Here is an 18,510-nt window from a genome sequence, read left to right as displayed (position 1 = left end):
GTTTGGAATGAGGAATGAAACCAGGGTGGTATGGGGTTGGAATTTGATACTTGATTTCATGTGTTTGGTTTTTATCTAGGAATGATAGTTTTCTTTTTAATTTTAAACCTAAAGGTATGGGTATGAGCCATACCCACCTCCCCCCTTGGGTTTCAAAAACCCATACCTTGGGGGTTTGAGGTATGGGTTTGAAAAATGAAATTTCAAGAAACAAACACAAGGTATGAGTTTTGCTCATTCCAAACCCATACCTTATACCTAATATGCTTGAACCAAACACCCCCTAAAAAGGCAATTGGCCAGTTTCATGACGCATTGAGCATTTGAGCATCAGTGCTTCCGTTCTCAGCAAGTTTAATAACTAGAGCATTGCTCGTATCTACCTAAGACAAAACCAGCAACTCATTTATCTGAGGTATACTTTAAATTTCTTTGTGCTTTTTTCATTTTGCTATTTGCTAATTTGTTTCAATTCTTGTTGATTTTACTACCCTTATACACTAAAAATTCCAATTGGGTGTTTAATTTTTCATCTGGGTAGTTACAATTTTAATTATTTTGTGAATTTTAATGTTGTTAATTGCTAATTTGTTTCAATTGTTTTTTATTGTATTTCCCTTAAACCCAGAATTGTTGAAGCAGCAATGGCAGGAACACCCCAAAACCTAATTCTTGAAGATGGTTTCCCAGCAGTAAAGCTTTTTAATCAAGGGTATTCATATACTTATGATGATGTTATCTTTCTCCCCGGTTATATTGATTTTGCAACTGATTCAGTTCAGCTTAATACCAAGTTTACCAAGAACATTTCTTTATCAATTCCTTGTGTTTCATCTCCAATGGATACTGTTACTGAGTCATACATGGCAGTAGCTATGGCTTATCTTGGTGGGATTGGTATTTTACATTCCAATAACACACCCTCTGAGCAGTTAGCTCTACTCGAGTCTGCCAAGTCGCGGCGTATCCCTTTTGTTTCGGATTTTGAGGTTAAATCCCCGTCTGATGTGATTGAATTGAGTGATTTTGGGTATGGAACTGTGATTTTGATTACTGAGACGGGGAGCAGGAAATCGAGGGTTTTGGGGTATGTGTTGAAGTCTGATTGGGTGAATTTGAAGAATAAGGATGGTAGGGTTTGTGATTTTATGTCGAAATTGGATTATTCAGTGCCAAGCAGCTATCATTTGGATCAAATTGCTGGGTTTTTGGGAGATAAAGGGGTTAAATTGGTGCCAACTGTGAGAGAGACTGATGGGGAAGTTGTTGATGTGATGACATTGGAGGATATAGAGAGGTTTCAGGAGTATCCGATGAGAGGTTTGCCATCGTTAACTCCTAATGGGGATTTCTTGGTGGGAGCTGCCATAGGGACTAGAGAATCAGATAAAGAGAGGTTGGAGTATTTGGTTAAGGGTGGGGTTGATGCAGTGGTGTTGGATAGTTCTCAAGGGAATTCTATATATCAGCTGGATATGATTAAGTATATAAAGAAGACATACCCAGGATTGGATGTTATTGGAGGGAATGTGGTGACTACATACCAAGCTCAAAATTTGATTAAAGCCGGAGTTGATGGGCTGAGAGTTGGCATGGGATCGGGGTCGATTTGTACAACTCAGGAGGTTTGTGCCGTAGGCAGAGGACAGGTACTCTTTGGTCCTTTTGAAACTATGTTTTAAATGTGTGCAATAAATTGCTGTAGTAGCTTCATTATCATGTTGTCAGTGTTCTATTTTTTTTCCGCTTATTACATTGATTTATTTTGAATCGAATATAGAATAGGGAGGGATATATTTGCCTGTTATAACTTATAATTACCTATAATCAGCAGCTTCTCAGGGTATAAAGGGATGCAACATTATAGCTTAGGTGGTATTTGTAAATCGATGTAACATTTTATAGGGATGCAACATTATAACATATCTGAAGACAATTTAACAATGTTCCACTGTTACATTTTGGCCCATGGTAGAAATGACGATTAAGCTCAGGAGGCAGTCATTGTTTGTATCAGCACTCTGTTGCCTTATTATAAAAGCTACACAGTGTTTCGTTTTGTGTAAAATTACTTTTTGTCTGAGCCTAAGTGCTTACATAAAATCGAGTCTTGAAATTCTTAATGTTGCTTCACTTGTTAATTTTGTACTTTCAAGAAACTATAATACTAACAAAATCTTTCTCGTATACTTAGGCTACTGCTGTATACAAAGTTTCTTCTATTGCTTCACAAAGTGGTATCCCTGTCATTGCTGATGGAGGCATATCAAACTCTGGACACATTGTTAAGGCCCTGGTTCTTGGGGCTTCTACTGTGATGATGGGCAGCTATCTAGCTGGTAGCACTGAGGCTCCTGGTGCTTATGTAGTGCAGGTATATCCTGTTAAATACTTAATTATCCCTCATAATCAGTAATTAGTTCACAAATATATGCTAAACCATTGATTCTTTATTTACTTGAGGCTTTTCATGTATTGTCCATGTATTCTTGTACTATGATTGTGGTTAGACGCTTGGGGTGCAGTGTTCCCTCTAGTGAAGTCTGATAAATTTTGGGATGATAATTTGTGTTAGGATGGTCGCCGTCTTAAGAAATATCGAGGCATGGGTTCTTTGGAAGCAATGACAAAAGGAAGTGATCAACGGTATCTCGGGGACAAGTCTAAGCTTAAAATTGCACAAGGTGTTGTTGGAGCTGTTGCAGACAAAGGCTCTATTCTAAAGTTTGTGCCATATGCAATGCATGCAGTTAAACAAGGTTTTCAGGATCTTGGTGCCTTGTCACTTCAGTCTGCCCATGATCTATTGAGATCTGAAGTATTAAGACTGGAGGTATGGCTTTATTGATTTACCGCTTGTCTTATGTGTAATCTTAAATTTCGTAAAGAGATGTGCTCTAAAAGTTCTTTATGCTCATGTGATCTGAAGTGTTTGAATGGTCTTCTTGATAGGCTCGAACTGGTGCAGCACAAGCTGAAGGTGGAGTCCATGGCCTGGTGTCTTATGAGAAGAAGGCATTTTAAAATGCATGCTGACAGATGCTTACGAGATGCAGTATACAACTATACACAACTGAGCTTTGACATATTGATCAAATTGTGTGCTTTATCTTGCTCTTCGTCGCTATTTCTCTTAATCGAATGGGATAAACTAAATGCTGTTAGGTCTATGCTAAACAATCCTCAGTAGTTTTGAAAGTCTATTGTTGAATTTAATCTCAATAAAATTCAGAATTTATGTTGCTTGAATCTCCTCAATTCTTTTCTGTCTCTCTAATGTAAAAAGCTTGTACTTTGTATATTAGATGAGATCCTGACTGTCATGATCATTAAGAACTGTCTTTACCACTGCACCTGCCATTTATCTGAGGTAAATCCTCAGAAATACTTTAAGATCATCCAAAACAGAGGTTATAAAATTATTAGGAGATCTTACGATTTTTCTATGATCTAGCCATGTGTATGCTTTATGTCCGAGACACAAATTGTGTCCTGGAGAGCTGGGAGAATATGGCATCAACTAGTTCAGAGGGAAGGGGATGCTGCTGCATAAGCTAGCTAATGTAGCTGAACTAAGGAGTGGCATCAGTGCTTGCTTGATTCATGAACACTTGATAACTGACATACATACAAAGTAACTAAAATAACACAAGTCAGAAGATCTTGCTTTACATGAAACAGTGAGGAATAAATCTACGGAGCCTTTTTTTTTTTTTGGTGTTATTCTTCTTCTCATCTAAAAATATAGGGAGAAACCGAGGAGAGAGGGAGTATATATGAAGCGAGAAACTATTTAAACCACACGGATCATAATATATATTCACAAAATTAAAGTAAAATGGTGAAGAGAGCAAAGTACATAAATCATGGTGAAGAAAGCAAAGTGCATGGATCATTGACCATTACTTTAACAAAATGACCATTATTTTAAAATAGTGACTTTTTTTTTTTTAATTAATAAAATGACTATAGTAACTCTACTATAAAGTGGTTTACAATAAATTAATGTGAACCAGGTCTATTTAAGAGTTTGTAGAGTACTAGTAATTACAAAATAATAATTGGCAATGCATACTTATCTATTTATTATCTATCTAATAGGTTATAATTTATTATTCTATAATGATTATTTGGGAGTATTAAGCAATTACTATATAATTATTAATAAATAATTAACAGTTTTTAATAAATATTAGTCACTTACTTAATTAGGAGTTAATTAGTACGTATATTACCATGTACTAATTTTCACACTTTCATTCCATCTACTTGTAAGGAAAAAAATAAACATTTGATGGTAATAACGAAATAAATGAACAATGACAATAAAAAGATACTCCCTATAAAAAATAAAAATAAAAAATAAAACAAAAAGCCCTGATTTCAATACGTAAGACTACTTTTTTATTTATTATATGACATTTGTCATATGACTTTTAAAAACCAAAAAACTGAAAATTACAGTAAGAGCCTAAAGTACTTGACTTATCAAGCTAGGATGTTACGATGATTAACTTGATTAGTAACATCATCATTCTTCGTAAAAGCACCACCGTGGTGTCTTCCTGATGGTCCTGAAGGTGGAGGCAAACTGCAATTATTATAATAATTTTTGGGTTTTGGAATTTCATTTGAATGTTTTATAGGGCTTTTGAATCTTGCTCCACTCCCACAGCTAGTTAAAGAAAAAATAATTAGCATGAATATAAATAGCACAACCTTGTTATTTGGATAGTAATTCATGATTGTACACTATTTCAAAAAAAATAAAGACTAAAACTGAAAATTGTATTAATTTGAACGTCTAAGTTAATGACATTCCTCCCATCTTCTTATCTGTATATATAGAACCATATGAGGTCATAAAATAATTACCAAAAAAATATCATATATGTATCAAATAAAATATTATTCTGAATCTTCCTTATAAATATATATATCATATGAGGACATAAAATAATTACCTAAAAAATATCATATATGTATCAAATAAAATAGTATTCTGAATCTTCCTTATAAATATATATATCATATAAATCCACCATTGTATATATTTTTTCCTATATTACCATTGTTACTCTTTATATACTTTGGCCCTGTTCTCTTCACCTTAAAAAATAATATTATGTAAAAATAATTTCAGTTCAGTAAAAATCAGTTTTAATCAGTAAACATAATTTCAGTTCAGTAAAAATAATTTAAAATTAGTAAAAATAAGTTCAGTAAAAATAATTTCAGTTCAGTAAAAATAATTTCAGTTCGGAAAAAAATAATTTCAGCAAAATTAAGTAGGATCTTTTTTTTTTAAGTAAGATTTTTTATGTAAATTAAATTTTCCCTATATTGCAAAATATTGTCATACAAATTTTTTTTATATACTTGACATTTTTTTTTGCATCACTTTTGTCTACACTATTATCATTAATTAGGGAATGAAGACTGCAAGCTATGTATAATTATTTTGTACGAGGAATTTGATAGCATTGTACAAGCATTTTAATTATATGATACAGAGTACCATATATTTACCAAAAAATGTTGTATTCACATACTCTAGCTGCAACTCCTTATAGAAAAACCCGTTCAAAAAAATATATATATTTAAAGAAAAAAAAAAGATAAACATACAACATCAAAAGAAATAAAATGAAATTATTTTATTCATATTATAACGAAGGACCAAAGTTTTTATTAAAATAAACACTCATTTATTGAAGCATAAACATAAGGCATAAAATCTCCACCACATTAGTTTTTACTGCTTATTTCCAAGTCCACATCATTTATTTCATCACCAAATTGTGGAGTATTAAAGTCTCCAGGAAAATTTTAGTTTTAATCAGTAAAAATATTTCACTCCAGTAAAAATAATTTCACTTCAGCAAAATTAAGGTGAAGAGAACGGGGCCTTTGTATACATTTAATTTAAATATTGTTCCAAATCTTTGTTGTCTTAAATATTAGGAAAAACTTATTTACATGTAATGCAATTATTCTCATCCAAATTCAATAAAAAATTATAAAGAGGTTAAAATTATGAGTTACATCTATTTATAACTATACTAAAACAAAGGGCGTTTAACCTAGAACTTAATTCTTCCATGGTTAATAAGTTTTCTGCTCATTTTTTCATCCATAAATATATAAACGAAATTTTATTGTGATATTGTAATTCATTATAAATATGTATATTCATATGACTAAAAATATATTCATATACTAATAAGATCAATTAGTATAAAAAAAAAAATATTACAGTATATATTGATTGCACAAAATCTTTTATAAATATTTCTATAATGGTGATGCAATAATATTGATATTATAATATGATATTCCTATGATAACGACCCAATAATATTGAATAATAATGTCAATAAATCTTCCCAAACATTATCACTTTTCACGATTTGGTTAGTCCCCAAATAAATTAAAGATAGTAATATATAAAATCTTAAACATGACATGTATCCTATCTTATATCTCTAGTCTCTAGCAGTATATACTACCTCCATTTCATATTATCTGTACAAAAATTTTTGCATGTCCCCGGTTTACAATTATTTTATTGTACATCGAACATTTTACGAAAAGTGACCCTTTTTTCTTACAAAAGTGACCCATATTTTCACAAAAGTGACCCTTTTTTTTTCATAAAAGTGACCCTTTTTTTCTTACAAAAGTGACCCCTTTTTTTAATACAAAAATGACCCTTTTTTTCACAAAAGTGACCCCTTTTTTTTCTTCACAAAAGTGACCTTTTTTTTTTCCCCAAAAACAGAGTATCAAAATCAACAAAAAATAAACACAAACGCATGCAAAAGTATAGTTGATTGATGTCGTATGCTTAACAAAATAATGACAATTAGCTTAGCTTGTTTCTGAAATTGGGGCTTGAATAGGGAGCTTCTCCTTCTTTTTACTTGATGGGTAGAGTACATAATGCTGAATGATGAATAGAATGTCAAAGAAGATCGAAACCTGTTAGTCACAAAACAGTTAGGTACATAGATCGGAATCCCTCCCACCCACCCACCCAACCCAAAACCCCATTAACCCAAGCCAACCTCAAGACTATTCGAAAACCCACCAAACCTGACATTGGGTTCGACGCGAAATCGGGGCAGGGATCGGAGTTCGACACGAATCAGGGGATGAAGGAGGTCAGCGACGTCGGAATCGGGGGATGGGGGGAGGTCAGCGGCGCTGGAATCAGGGGATGGGGGTGGTCAGCAAGGTCGAAATTGGGGGGGGGGGGGGACGCCGGATTCTTGGAAGAAGCTAAGGGAGTTCGACGGTCGGCAGCTGAGAGTGGCGACAGGGTTGGTGGTTTGGCGGTGGGTGTTTTTCTCGGCGGTGGTGCGGCTGATTTCGGCGGTGACTCCATTGCTTAGAGTTGATGAAGTTGCATGCCCAGCCCGATTTACACTAATTTAGTGTAAATCGGATGTTATTAAATATTTGTATTATTTGTAACGATTAGACATTTTTCCTCTCTACTTTATGTCAAATCGTTGTAAATAATGTGAAACATAGATAGTAAAGAGAAAGAGCATCTCGGTTGATAAATTTGCCTTTTCCCAAAATGCTCTTCTTTTCACTACTTTTTTTTTAAAAAAAGAAAATATCCATAACTGCTTACAAATGAACAATTTATTTTATAGTTTACAGTAGATTTTTTATCCAAAAAAAAAAAAAAAACTAAAAAAAATGGTAATCATACTATTCAACATTAAAGTGTAAGTCAACAACTGTGATACATAAATACTTCATTGCTATATATACTCAATAATAAAAGGAAAATACACTTTAATAATCCCAACTATTGCTGATTTACTTCTAATAATTCCAACTAAGGTTTATTTTTTTTAATAATCCTAACTATGGGTTAAGTTTGCCTCCAATGGCCCCAACCGGTCAACAATGGGTCAATGACCTGTTATAACATGTGACCATGACACGTGTCAACATGTAATTGGTCCAAATTTTTTTTAAAAAAAGGCCAAAACCCAGCTAATTAGCCACCCTAACCCCAGCACGCGCCAAACCCTAACCTCCACCGGTAACCGGCCGGCCATCCCCCTTAACCACCAAAACCGGTCGACCGTCCCTCCACCACCCATCTAACCCACCCCAGACCTCCAAAACCACCAACCCAGCCCACCTCGAACCCAAAAACCACAAATCTAACCCACAGCAACCCTCGAAACCAGATCCCTTACTTGAATCCACCACCGTAACCGCCCCTTGCTCCCTTCTCTCACTGCCAAAACGGCTGATTCGAGTGTGGAGAAAGGGAGGAGGGGCGATTTTGGTGGCGGAGGAAGGGGCTCTGCATTTTTTTTTATTTGAATTGGTTTTCGGCGAAGGGGAGGAAAGGGAGGAGAGTGGATTTAGGGAGTGGTATCGCAGGGATCGTATGGTTTTGCGGGCAGACGACGATTTGCGGGCATCCGGCGGTTTCAGGGGAGGTATCGGGGGCTGCGACTAGGAAGGGGGTGGTTCTGGTTAGTAGCAGCGGCCACCGCCAGTGGCCGACTGGCCGGTGGTTCCTGGGTTGGTTGGGAACGGTGGGGTTGTTTGTTTTTAATTTTTTTTTTTTTTTTTTGAAAACATTTTGTTTATTTTATTTATTTTAAATTAGGCCAATCATGTGCTGACATGTGGCATTTAAAAAAAACAAAAAAAAAATTACCCTTTTAGCAAGTAATCGATTTTTGGAACCATTGGAGGCAAAGTCAAGGCATAGTTAGGATTATTAAAAAATAAAGCTTAGTTGGGATTATTAAAAGTAAATCGGCGGGATTATTTAAGTGTATTTTTCCATGATAAAAATATAGGAAAAATTGACGAGAATAATCCCAACATTGCTTCATTCGCTCAAAATAATCTCAACTTTTGATTATATTTTATAATCCGAACTTGATTATCAATTTGCTTCCATTGGTCCCAACTGACCTTTAGTTGGTCAAAATAAGTTTAATTTAGTTTCTAATTAAATTTTAACTAATATTTTTAACTACTTATTAAAAGAAAAAAACAGCACCCCCAGGTACCAGCGTCTAGCACCAGCCACCTCTCCGGCCCCACCCACCGCCCAGCACAGGCAACCTGTCACCCCCACCCCGCCCCTACCCACTTCCCTACCCCGCCCCCGCAGCCGCCCTTCCCCCTAAACCACCATAGAGGCCCACCATGAAACCGTACCCCTTTCCTCCCCTCGAAATCCTTTAAAAAAAAAAAAAAATCCTTCCCCACCGCTTAAACTGCCCATTGCCCTTCCCCGGCCTAACCCTCAAAACCCCTATTCGGTAAGGTTCTGAGGATGGGTGAGGTGGAAATCGGGGGTTTTTGCGGCGGGGGAGGTTTTTTCAGGGATTTGGGGGGAAATGGGGGTTTTGGGGGTGGCAAACGACGACAAGGGGTAAGGGGAAGAGCGACGCCGTTGCCAGCCTGCGCGGGGGAGTTGGGTTTGGGGTAGGCTGCCATGGCTGCGGCAGGAGTGTTGTGCCGGAGGATGGCTGGAGCTGCCAGGGAGGTGGTGGTGGTCTTTAGTTAATTAATTGCATTCTACTTAATTCTTAATTTTTTTTTTTTTGATCAAGTACCTCCTGACATGTGTCAAATAACTTGTTATAACAAGTTGGATGACCGGTTAGGATCATTGGAATCAAATTGATATTAAAGTTTGGATTATTAAAATATAATCGAAAGTTGGGATTATTTTGGGAAAATGAGGCAAAGTTGGGATTAAAATTGTCAATTTTTCCTAAAATATATATAATTTTTTTAAACAACAAAAAAAACTTACATCCACCCACATTTAGCATGTAAATGTTATAACCCTTGATGGTCTTTAGTAAATAAAAAAAAAAGATTAAATTATCTATTTTTCATTGGAAAAAAAAATAAACTACCCACAAACCAAAATTATCTACTTTTCATTAAGAAAAAAAATACCCATAAACTACCCACGTTTAAATTTTTTTTTCCTTATTGAAAGAAAAACTTTTAACTTTTTTTTTTCTTTTTTTTTTTGAAACAAATGAATTTGTTAATAAAAAGCCATACGACATTTACAAATGAAATCTAAATTAACAAATACATCAAATTGAATCAAATTAGGGTTTCCTTCATCAAAACTACGATCGTGAATTGATCTTGCACTGTGGACCCGTGGTACATCTCTTGCACACATTGCTGGAATATACATTCTTTTTGGAGAGATGGTCTCACGATATGTTGTAGCCATAAGATGATTTTCATCTTATCACTTGATTGCATTTGAAAACGTGGCAACCGTTGCGATCCTGAATAAATCTTTACCAACGAACTGATAATAGGGCATTCATAAACCCTAACACACAAACAAACCCTTAACATAAATAAGCAACTAAACTAACAAAAACTAACGACTCCACTATAGGGAGACACTCCACCATAAGGAGACGGACGAATATTTTACACTACTCGTATAGATTTATTGAAACCTAAATTGCAAAAATAAAGATAATTAAGGAAAAAGGGTTGGAAATAGTCTAATTTCTTCGAAATTAGACTATTTCCGGCCACAATAGCTAAGAATTTGGAGAAACCTTAGAAGAGAGGATGAGAAAATACAACATTTAACTTTGTTGAAAGATAACCAAACATTTGTTTACTAAAAAAAAGGAATATTAATACTGATAGAGTTATCATATACCACGTTCATCTTTGTTACCAAAAAAAAAAAAAAAAATTACATCTATTAAAAAGAAAAAAAAAAACAAAAATTGTACATCTACCTATATACGTAGTACAGTATTACTATAGATGTTTACTCTATATTCTTGAATCTTTTATACAAAAATACTCAATAACCATATTTTTAAGGTTAAGGATAAAGACTGTTAAAAAAAAAGTTAAGGATAAAGAAATGGAGTAAATTTATTATTGTCTAATTTCTTTTTTACGATCACTAATTTAAACCTTCAATTTAAAGTTTTATGTAAGTATTGATTTTTGAAAAAAATCTACAATAACAATTATGAGTAAAAACATAAATCAATAACTGTAGAAACCTGATTGTGTCTCCCCAAAAATCAAACCCAGTTATGAGTACTTTTCACGTCATTGATTATCGAGTAAGGTAAAATGTTGAAGAGTTTTGTGAATTTTCCCTTTTCCAAAATGTTTTAATCTAAAAATAATTCATTTCGTATTTCAAAAATCATTCATTTCGTGTCCTATTTATGTAAAACGTCCAATCCAGTTTAGTATGGTCAATGATTTGGGTCCAATAACTGTATGGTTGGATGGGGCTCAAAAAGAGCTTTCCAACGATATATCGTAAGCCCAATTCCGAGTTAGAGGTTATGGTCAAAATACTAAATTGAGCCTAAATCGAACTTTATATGCGGACCCAGTGATCATGTGGAAGATCTATTAATTTTAATTATATTTTCTAAAACCATTAAGATCTATTTTAATTTTAAGTTCTAAAGGCATTAGGATTGATTATTATCTTTTAGAAGGTTCTAATTTATCCTATTTTGAAAAGATATTGATCAAGAATTTTACATCGGATAAAACAAGTGTTTTTAATGGATTTAAATCTAATTTAATAAAAATAAATACGGATATTTGACTAACCCAATTTGATTGGAAGTCGGGTTCCGTACAAAATCTTGTCGTACAGAAATTATCACATCGCGACACATCCATCGCGCAACGATGGATTTATCGCGACGCGATGATTAATCGTGTCGCGATGAATCCAGGTTTACTCTGAGTCAGATTCTTACTCATTTTCTCTATAAATAGAGACGATTTTCCTCGTTTTCAATCACCAACAATCATCATCAATCATCTTCTCTTTCTAAGCTAAAGCTTACTCTCTATCTCTCTCTCTCTCTCCCTCTCTCTCTCTCTTGATTTTCTAAACCTTTTTCTAAATTTTTTTGTAAACACACACCATACGTCATTTACAAGACAATAATACACCTAGTCAAGCTCGAAATTGTCTTAGACTTCGAAGTGAAAGGTTAATAGTTCTGAGGGTTTGGTCCCAAATCCATATTTCAATTGATATTATTTTGATTGTTTGATTTAATATTTTATTGAAGTTATCAACGTGTGTATTATTTTAATAGAAAAAGGTACGAGGCTTCAAAATAAGTAATTTGATTACTTAATTATTCTATTTCTTTAGGAATCATGCTTAGATTATTTTACTAATTCCTATTATCATGTTAGAATGCTTTTATTGCTTTCTAGTATCATGTTTAGGGAATTAATTAATATTATTTCTAATATTTAATAGCTTTCTAGTATCAAGTTAGGGATAAAGCTTTAATAATTATTATTTAGTGACATGTTAGGATCTGTTATTAATCATGTTAGTATCATGCCTGGGATCTTGCTAATATTATTATGTTTTGATGAGATTATTATTGTTGTGATGATGATTTGTTGTGTCAATATTAATGTTATTATTGTTGCTTGATATAATATTATTGTTATTGCTTAATTATGCCCTCTCTTGCAGGTTTAAAGGGAATTTGTACTTGAAATCATACTTAATAAGATAATTAATAATTTTATTTAGGCTAATGTGATTTTAATTCAAGTGATCGCCAATAATAATAGATTCATTTGTGTATTAATAATCAACCAACATAAATTAAATATACTTAGGATTAATTTAATAATTGTATGCTGATCAGAAAGCGCACATGAATATGAGAAGAACAAAGTAGAGGCCTATTTAGGGCGGGTTCAATTTCTTTTAGGTTGGATTCGTACCATCATCCTCGAATATCCAATCATGATTTCGGGCCACTATGGAGTTAGCGAACTCTGTGATCGTGAATGGGGTGTAACCTTCATACCCGTTGACGGTTTACAAATTTCTAAAACTTGTTGGCGACTCTTTTGCTCTAGATCCCTTCCCTTTGGACGTCACCATGCTTAAGTACATGATCACAGTGGGGCTCAAAGTTGATGTTTGAAATAATTCCCTACAATAACTATATACTAAAAGACATACCAGCAATGATACGTGTTATCTTCTAGTTTGTCCTTAATATATTTAAAAAAAAAAATCTTATTAAAAATTGGTAGCGAATACACAGAAAATATTTTATTCAAAAATTTAAGAAAAAAAATTGTAAAATAATATATTTACCAACTTAGATATTTTACCATAACTTCATATAAATTCCTATATAAGTAATCACTTTTTTAATGTATAATGATTATTTATAGTAAGAAAATCATGAATATATATTAACCTAACATAATTGGTGAATGAATAATTTTCAAATGTAAAATAAAAAAAAAAAAAAAAAAAAAAACAAATATGCATTGGGGTTCAAAATAGAAGAAAGCTTGAATAAAAAACATAATATGTAGTGACCTCAAAAAAAAAAAAAAAAATTATATGTAGGTTTCAAATTATTTTTTTGAAAATTTTATCTGTTTGCAATGTGTTTATTTTATCTGTTTATTTCTCATTTTTAATCATCAAATGAGAACAAAATAACCCTAAATTGAATCTTGCACACGATGTATAGTAATTTTACTGTACATCGAGGTAACTTTTGTTGAATTTGGGTAACTTTTATCCATAAAGCTTAAATAACTTTTATTTATATTCGGATAACTTACATATTCTGGGTAACTTGCTTTCATTCATTATAGAGTATCTTTTAATCATTTTAAGGTAACTTTAAAGCAGATGTACAATGTTTTATTGTACATACGATTTTTTTAAAAATGTTTGTCTAAAAAGTTTCAATGTTTTTCACCCAACATAAATCGCTACATTAAGTTACTTCTCCTAATATAAAAATCTAAAATGGTCAAAACTCTCGCCTCTCCTCCTCCCTTCTAAGGTTTCTCCAAATTCTTGGTCGTTAAGGCCAGGAATAGTCTAATTTCTTCAAAAATTAGATTATTTCTGACCCTTTTTCATTAATTATCTATCGTTTTGCAATTTAGGTTTCAATAAATTTACACGAGTAGTGTAGATATTCGTCCGTCTCCCTATGGTGGAGTGTTTCCTTATGGTATGGTAGAGTTGTTAGTTTTTGTTAGCTTAGTTTTTTGTTTATGTTTAGGGTTTGTTTGTGTGTTAGGGTTTTTAACAAATGCCAGGTAATTATCTTTTGCCCTATTATCAGTTCGTTGGTAAAGATTTGTTCAAGATTGCAACGATTGTCAAGTTTTCAAATGTGTTCAAGTGAATCAAATGAAAATCATCCTTACGACTACAACAAATCGTTAGACCGTTTTTCCAAAAAGCATGTATATTTCAACGATGTGTGCGAGAAATGTACCACAGTGCAAGATCTATTCAACGATCGTAGCTTGATGAAGGAAACTCTAATTTGATTCGATTTTATGTATTTAGATTTCATTTGTAGATGTTGTATGACTTTTTATTAATGAATTATTTTGTTTAAAAAGAAAAAAAAAAAGAAAAAGTTACCGCTCCTTACTTGTTCGTTTTCAATTTTTAAAACATTTATTCCATCTAAGCAACAAAAACTTAAAGGATTAGAGGTAAGAAAATAAAAGAAAAATAAGAATAAATAATAATAATAATAATAATAATAATAATAATAATAATAATAATAATAATAATAATAATAATAATAAGCTAGAAAAAGTAGTTTTTGCTTTTTTTATTATCAAATTTTCTTTGTAATCATGATTTCAATATACAAGACTAGATTTTTATTTATTGTAAGACATATATAATTAATACTCCTATGACTTTTAAAAATAAAAGTACCATAAAACTTAAAACTGCAGTAATACTGAATATGCCGGAGTAATTGACATATCAAGCTAAGATGTTACGATCATTAAGTCATTAACTTGATTAACAGCATCATCATTCTTCGTAAAAGCACCATCGTTGTGTCTTCCTGATGGTCCTGAAGGTGGAGGCAAACTCCGATGATTAAAATAATTTTTAGGTTTTGGAATTTCATTTGAATGTTTTATAGGGCTTTTGAATCTTGCTCCACTCCCAAAGCTAGTTAAAGAAAAAATAACTAGCATGAATAAAAGTATCACAACTTTTTTATTTGGATAGTAATTCATGGTTGTACACTATTTCAAAAAAATAAAGATTAAAACTGAAAATTGTATTAATTTGAACATCTAAGTTAATACTATTCCTCACATCTTCTTATATATACATATAGTAAAATTATTTGTGAACTACATTATTGAGAATAATTATTTAAAAGGTAAAAAAATCATTTTGGACAATGAACTACATTATTGAGAATAATTATTTAAAAGGTAAAAAATCATTTTGGACAATAATGAAAATGCAATCAATGCACATTATTGGTTTGTGCAATTTAATGCATGTAGTAAATCTCTCTCCTCTCCCCTCTATTCTCTCTAAAAAAAACCCTAACTTTCATTCTTGATTTTTGAAGGGGCTTTCATCAGTTTTTATCAATGGAAAACCCCAACATTTGTTTATTTACACTTGTCATAATAATAATTTCTCCCTTGAAAAAAAGAGTTTTTGATCTCCTTTGAAAGACAAGGTTTTGTCGATCTCATTTGAAAGACAGAGTTTCTCTCCTCTTTTGAGGGGGAATTTCTTAAGCTTAAAATCTGGGATAATAGATCTGATGGATTGTCGTGAAATTATTTCGTTGGTGAAAAATTATGCGAAGCCGCAAGAGTTTTTAATTTTTCGAATATGGTTAAATGAATCTAATGTAAATCATCCTCTCGACTACAATGGATCATTAGATTGTCTCTCCAACAAGGCTGTATTTTCAAGTGATATAAGCGGAAGATGTTCCACATTGCAAAATCTGCTTAACACGATTGTAGTTTTTATGAAAGAAATTTTATTTGATTCAAATTATGTATTTGATAAATTCGACTATTATTGTAGATGTCGTATGATTTTTCATTAATGGATTAATTTTACTATTCAAAAAAAAAAAAAATTAATCCATTTAGTAACATGTGAGCATCAACTTTGAAGGGTACTTTAGGGAATTTTTGGTTTGAGAAAAATTGTAAGAAGGGTTATAAAAGTAATTTTTCACGAAATACATATAATAATATGCCTAATATTTTTGGGTCACTAAATAAGGAATTCAAGCCATTAAAAAAAGGACATGGGAGTATTATAATACATTTAAAAAGTAATTAGCTAGCAAAATCTATGTTTCACAACAAATTATTGACATGAAGGAATTGAAACTATTTGGAAAATTTGCCAATTACTACCGCAAATTAATGTCATTTTGAAAATTACTACCGCGTATTATAAAAACTTTTAAAATTTTTATTTTACTACCATGCTCCACTTTAAGCGGCCAATCATGACGTCAATTCAGACCCTTAACTCACGTTTAACCCTTGGTTAAGCATTTAAACATTCTAAAAAAAAGAAATTAAAATACATCTAACTCATGATTAAGCCCCTAACCCAACCCCCCCTCTCTCTCTCTCTCTCTCTCTCTCTCTCTCTCTCTCCCCCTCTCTCTCTCTTATTGACATCTTCAAGCTTATTGACTTCTTCTCTTCCAAAACCCCAAAATTTAGATGCTTATCCAAATTGTCAGATCATTTCTTCATCATTATACCAAAATATATATTTACGTACGTCCCTTATATTGTTTTCCGCATCAAAATCTGGACAAGCAATGAACCTTCTTCTTGGATTCTCTTTGGTCAAGACTTCATAATTAAAGCCTTCAACCCACACTAGCATTTCCAACTCATTGACCTTGTCCCTCTAAACATCTTCCCGTTACATTTATAACATAAAAAGAACAAATCAAATCACATATTATGCTTATTTGATAGTTTAATTCAAAGAAAAATACAAAAGCCCTATGTAAATCAACCAAAATTGCAATCCAAAAACCCTAAATTTCAAAACCTCTAAAACTCAATAAACCCTATAATCGAAAACAGTAAAAGATTATTTTTTAAAAAGGAAATCAAACATATTAAACGTGTACCTAGATTAATTATAGGATAGATGGGAAGAATTCGTGGGAATTAAGGATTTTACAAATGGTGAACAGGGAGAAAGAATGGAAAAGGGAGGGGGGTTAAGTTAAGTTAGTTATGAGGGGTAACCATGGGTTAAATGGATTTTAAATTTCTTTTGTTTTTGAACATTTAAATGCTTAATTAAGGGTTAAACATGAGTTAATAGTCTAAAGTGACGTCATAATTGGCTTAAAGTGGAACCTGGTAGTAAAATAAAAATTTTAAAAGTTTTTGCGGTAGTAAGTCACAAGTTTTTAATTCGTGTTAGTAATTTTCAAAATGACATTAATACGTGGTAAGTTTCGTTGATTTAAGTTATGTACTCCCTCCATTCCTGGAAATTCGACTCACTTTGTATTTGTGCAGTTTCCAATGAACACCTTTGACCATGAATATCTTTAATTATGTATAAGTGAAAAATTATAAAAAGTTGATATTTGAAAATTTTATGATTAAAGGAACCTAATCAGATCCCTTATGCTAGTTTATTTCTATTGTAGAACATATGGTCAAAGTTATTTTATTTTGACCACATGAATAGTAAGTGAGTCGAACTTTCAAGAACGAATGTAGTATTTGTTAAATTCGATTATTGTTGTAGATGTTGTATGACTTTTCATTAATGAATTAATTTTACTATTAAAAAAAAATTAATGCATTTAGTAACACGTGTGCATCAACTTTGAAGGGTACTTTAGGGAATTTTTGGTTTGAGAAAAATGTAAAAAGGGTTATGAAAGTAATTTTTCACGAAATAAATATAATAATATGCCTAATATTTTGGGTCACTAAATAAGGAATGCAAGCACATTAAAAAAGGACATGTGTGTATTATAATGCATTTAAAAGGTAATTAGCTAGCAAAATCTATGTTTCACAACAAATTATTGACATAATGAAGGAATTGAAACTATTTAATAACCAATGGGGGTGTACCGGAAGGGCCGGCTATGGGCCTATGCAAAGAGACCCATAGCATAGGGCCTGAAATGAAGAAGGCCTCCAATTGAAAAGGCTTGGTAATCTATTTATCTAATCTATTAACTATTATTAAAACAGAGTATGCTGACATTACCATTACCTACGTGCCGCTCTCTTAATAAAAAACTAGATTAACCCTGTGCGATGCACGGTTTTAAAATAAGAATTGAATTATAAACTTTTAACACGTATTGAAAGAAAATAACTTCCACATTTTTCCTAACTAATTTCTAATTAAATATGAATATACAATTCCCAAAAGTGCATAATTTTCATATTTAATCAAGAAATTTCATTTTAATTATATTATTAACTATTGTTAACAACTCGTAAACAACTAAATAGCATAATATGTGTAGAAAACCCAAAATTTAAAATTTAAAAATTCAAATGGAATATATTTTCAAAGCTATGTTAAATAGGGTAGCTTAAAAAAGAAAAAAAATATATGATATCATCCTTGCGTTTTGGAGGGAAAACATTAAATAAAAAAGTGACATGTAG

The 18,510-nt window shown here is 32.2% G+C and overlaps 1 protein-coding gene across 1 annotated transcript; it reads left to right on the top strand.

Annotated features, from left to right (window-relative positions):
* Positions 1–304: 304 nt before the first annotated feature.
* On the top strand, positions 305–3,270 carry LOC145576272 (inosine-5'-monophosphate dehydrogenase 1-like). Its single transcript, XM_081634055.1, has 5 exons — positions 305–415; positions 629–1,649; positions 2,195–2,374; positions 2,576–2,833; positions 2,953–3,270. The coding sequence occupies exons 2-5, from the start codon at positions 645–647 to the stop codon at positions 3,022–3,024; spliced, it is 1,515 nt and encodes a 504-aa protein (XP_081490181.1). The 5' UTR covers positions 305–415; positions 629–644; the 3' UTR covers positions 3,025–3,270.
* The last annotated feature ends 15,240 nt before the right edge of the window (positions 3,271–18,510 follow it).

This window comes from Chenopodium album, chromosome 13, assembly GCF_948465745.1.
Source record: "Chenopodium album chromosome 13, dcCheAlbu1.1, whole genome shotgun sequence".
NCBI classification, from domain to species: Eukaryota; Viridiplantae; Streptophyta; class Magnoliopsida; order Caryophyllales; family Amaranthaceae; genus Chenopodium; species Chenopodium album.
Note: the sequence above shows the minus strand (reverse complement) of the source record. Positions and strands in the feature narration are given on the sequence as shown.

Coding starts and splice junctions, on each gene's coding strand:
- LOC145576272 (XM_081634055.1), top strand. CDS start 645: ATGGCAGGAACACCCCAAAACCTAATTCTTGAAGATGGTTTCCCAGCA. Junction 2,375..2,575: donor CTGGTGCTTATGTAGTGCAG/GTATATCCTGTT, acceptor AATTTGTGTTAG/GATGGTCGCCGTCTTAAGAA. Junction 2,834..2,952: donor CTGAAGTATTAAGACTGGAG/GTATGGCTTTAT, acceptor TCTTCTTGATAG/GCTCGAACTGGTGCAGCACA.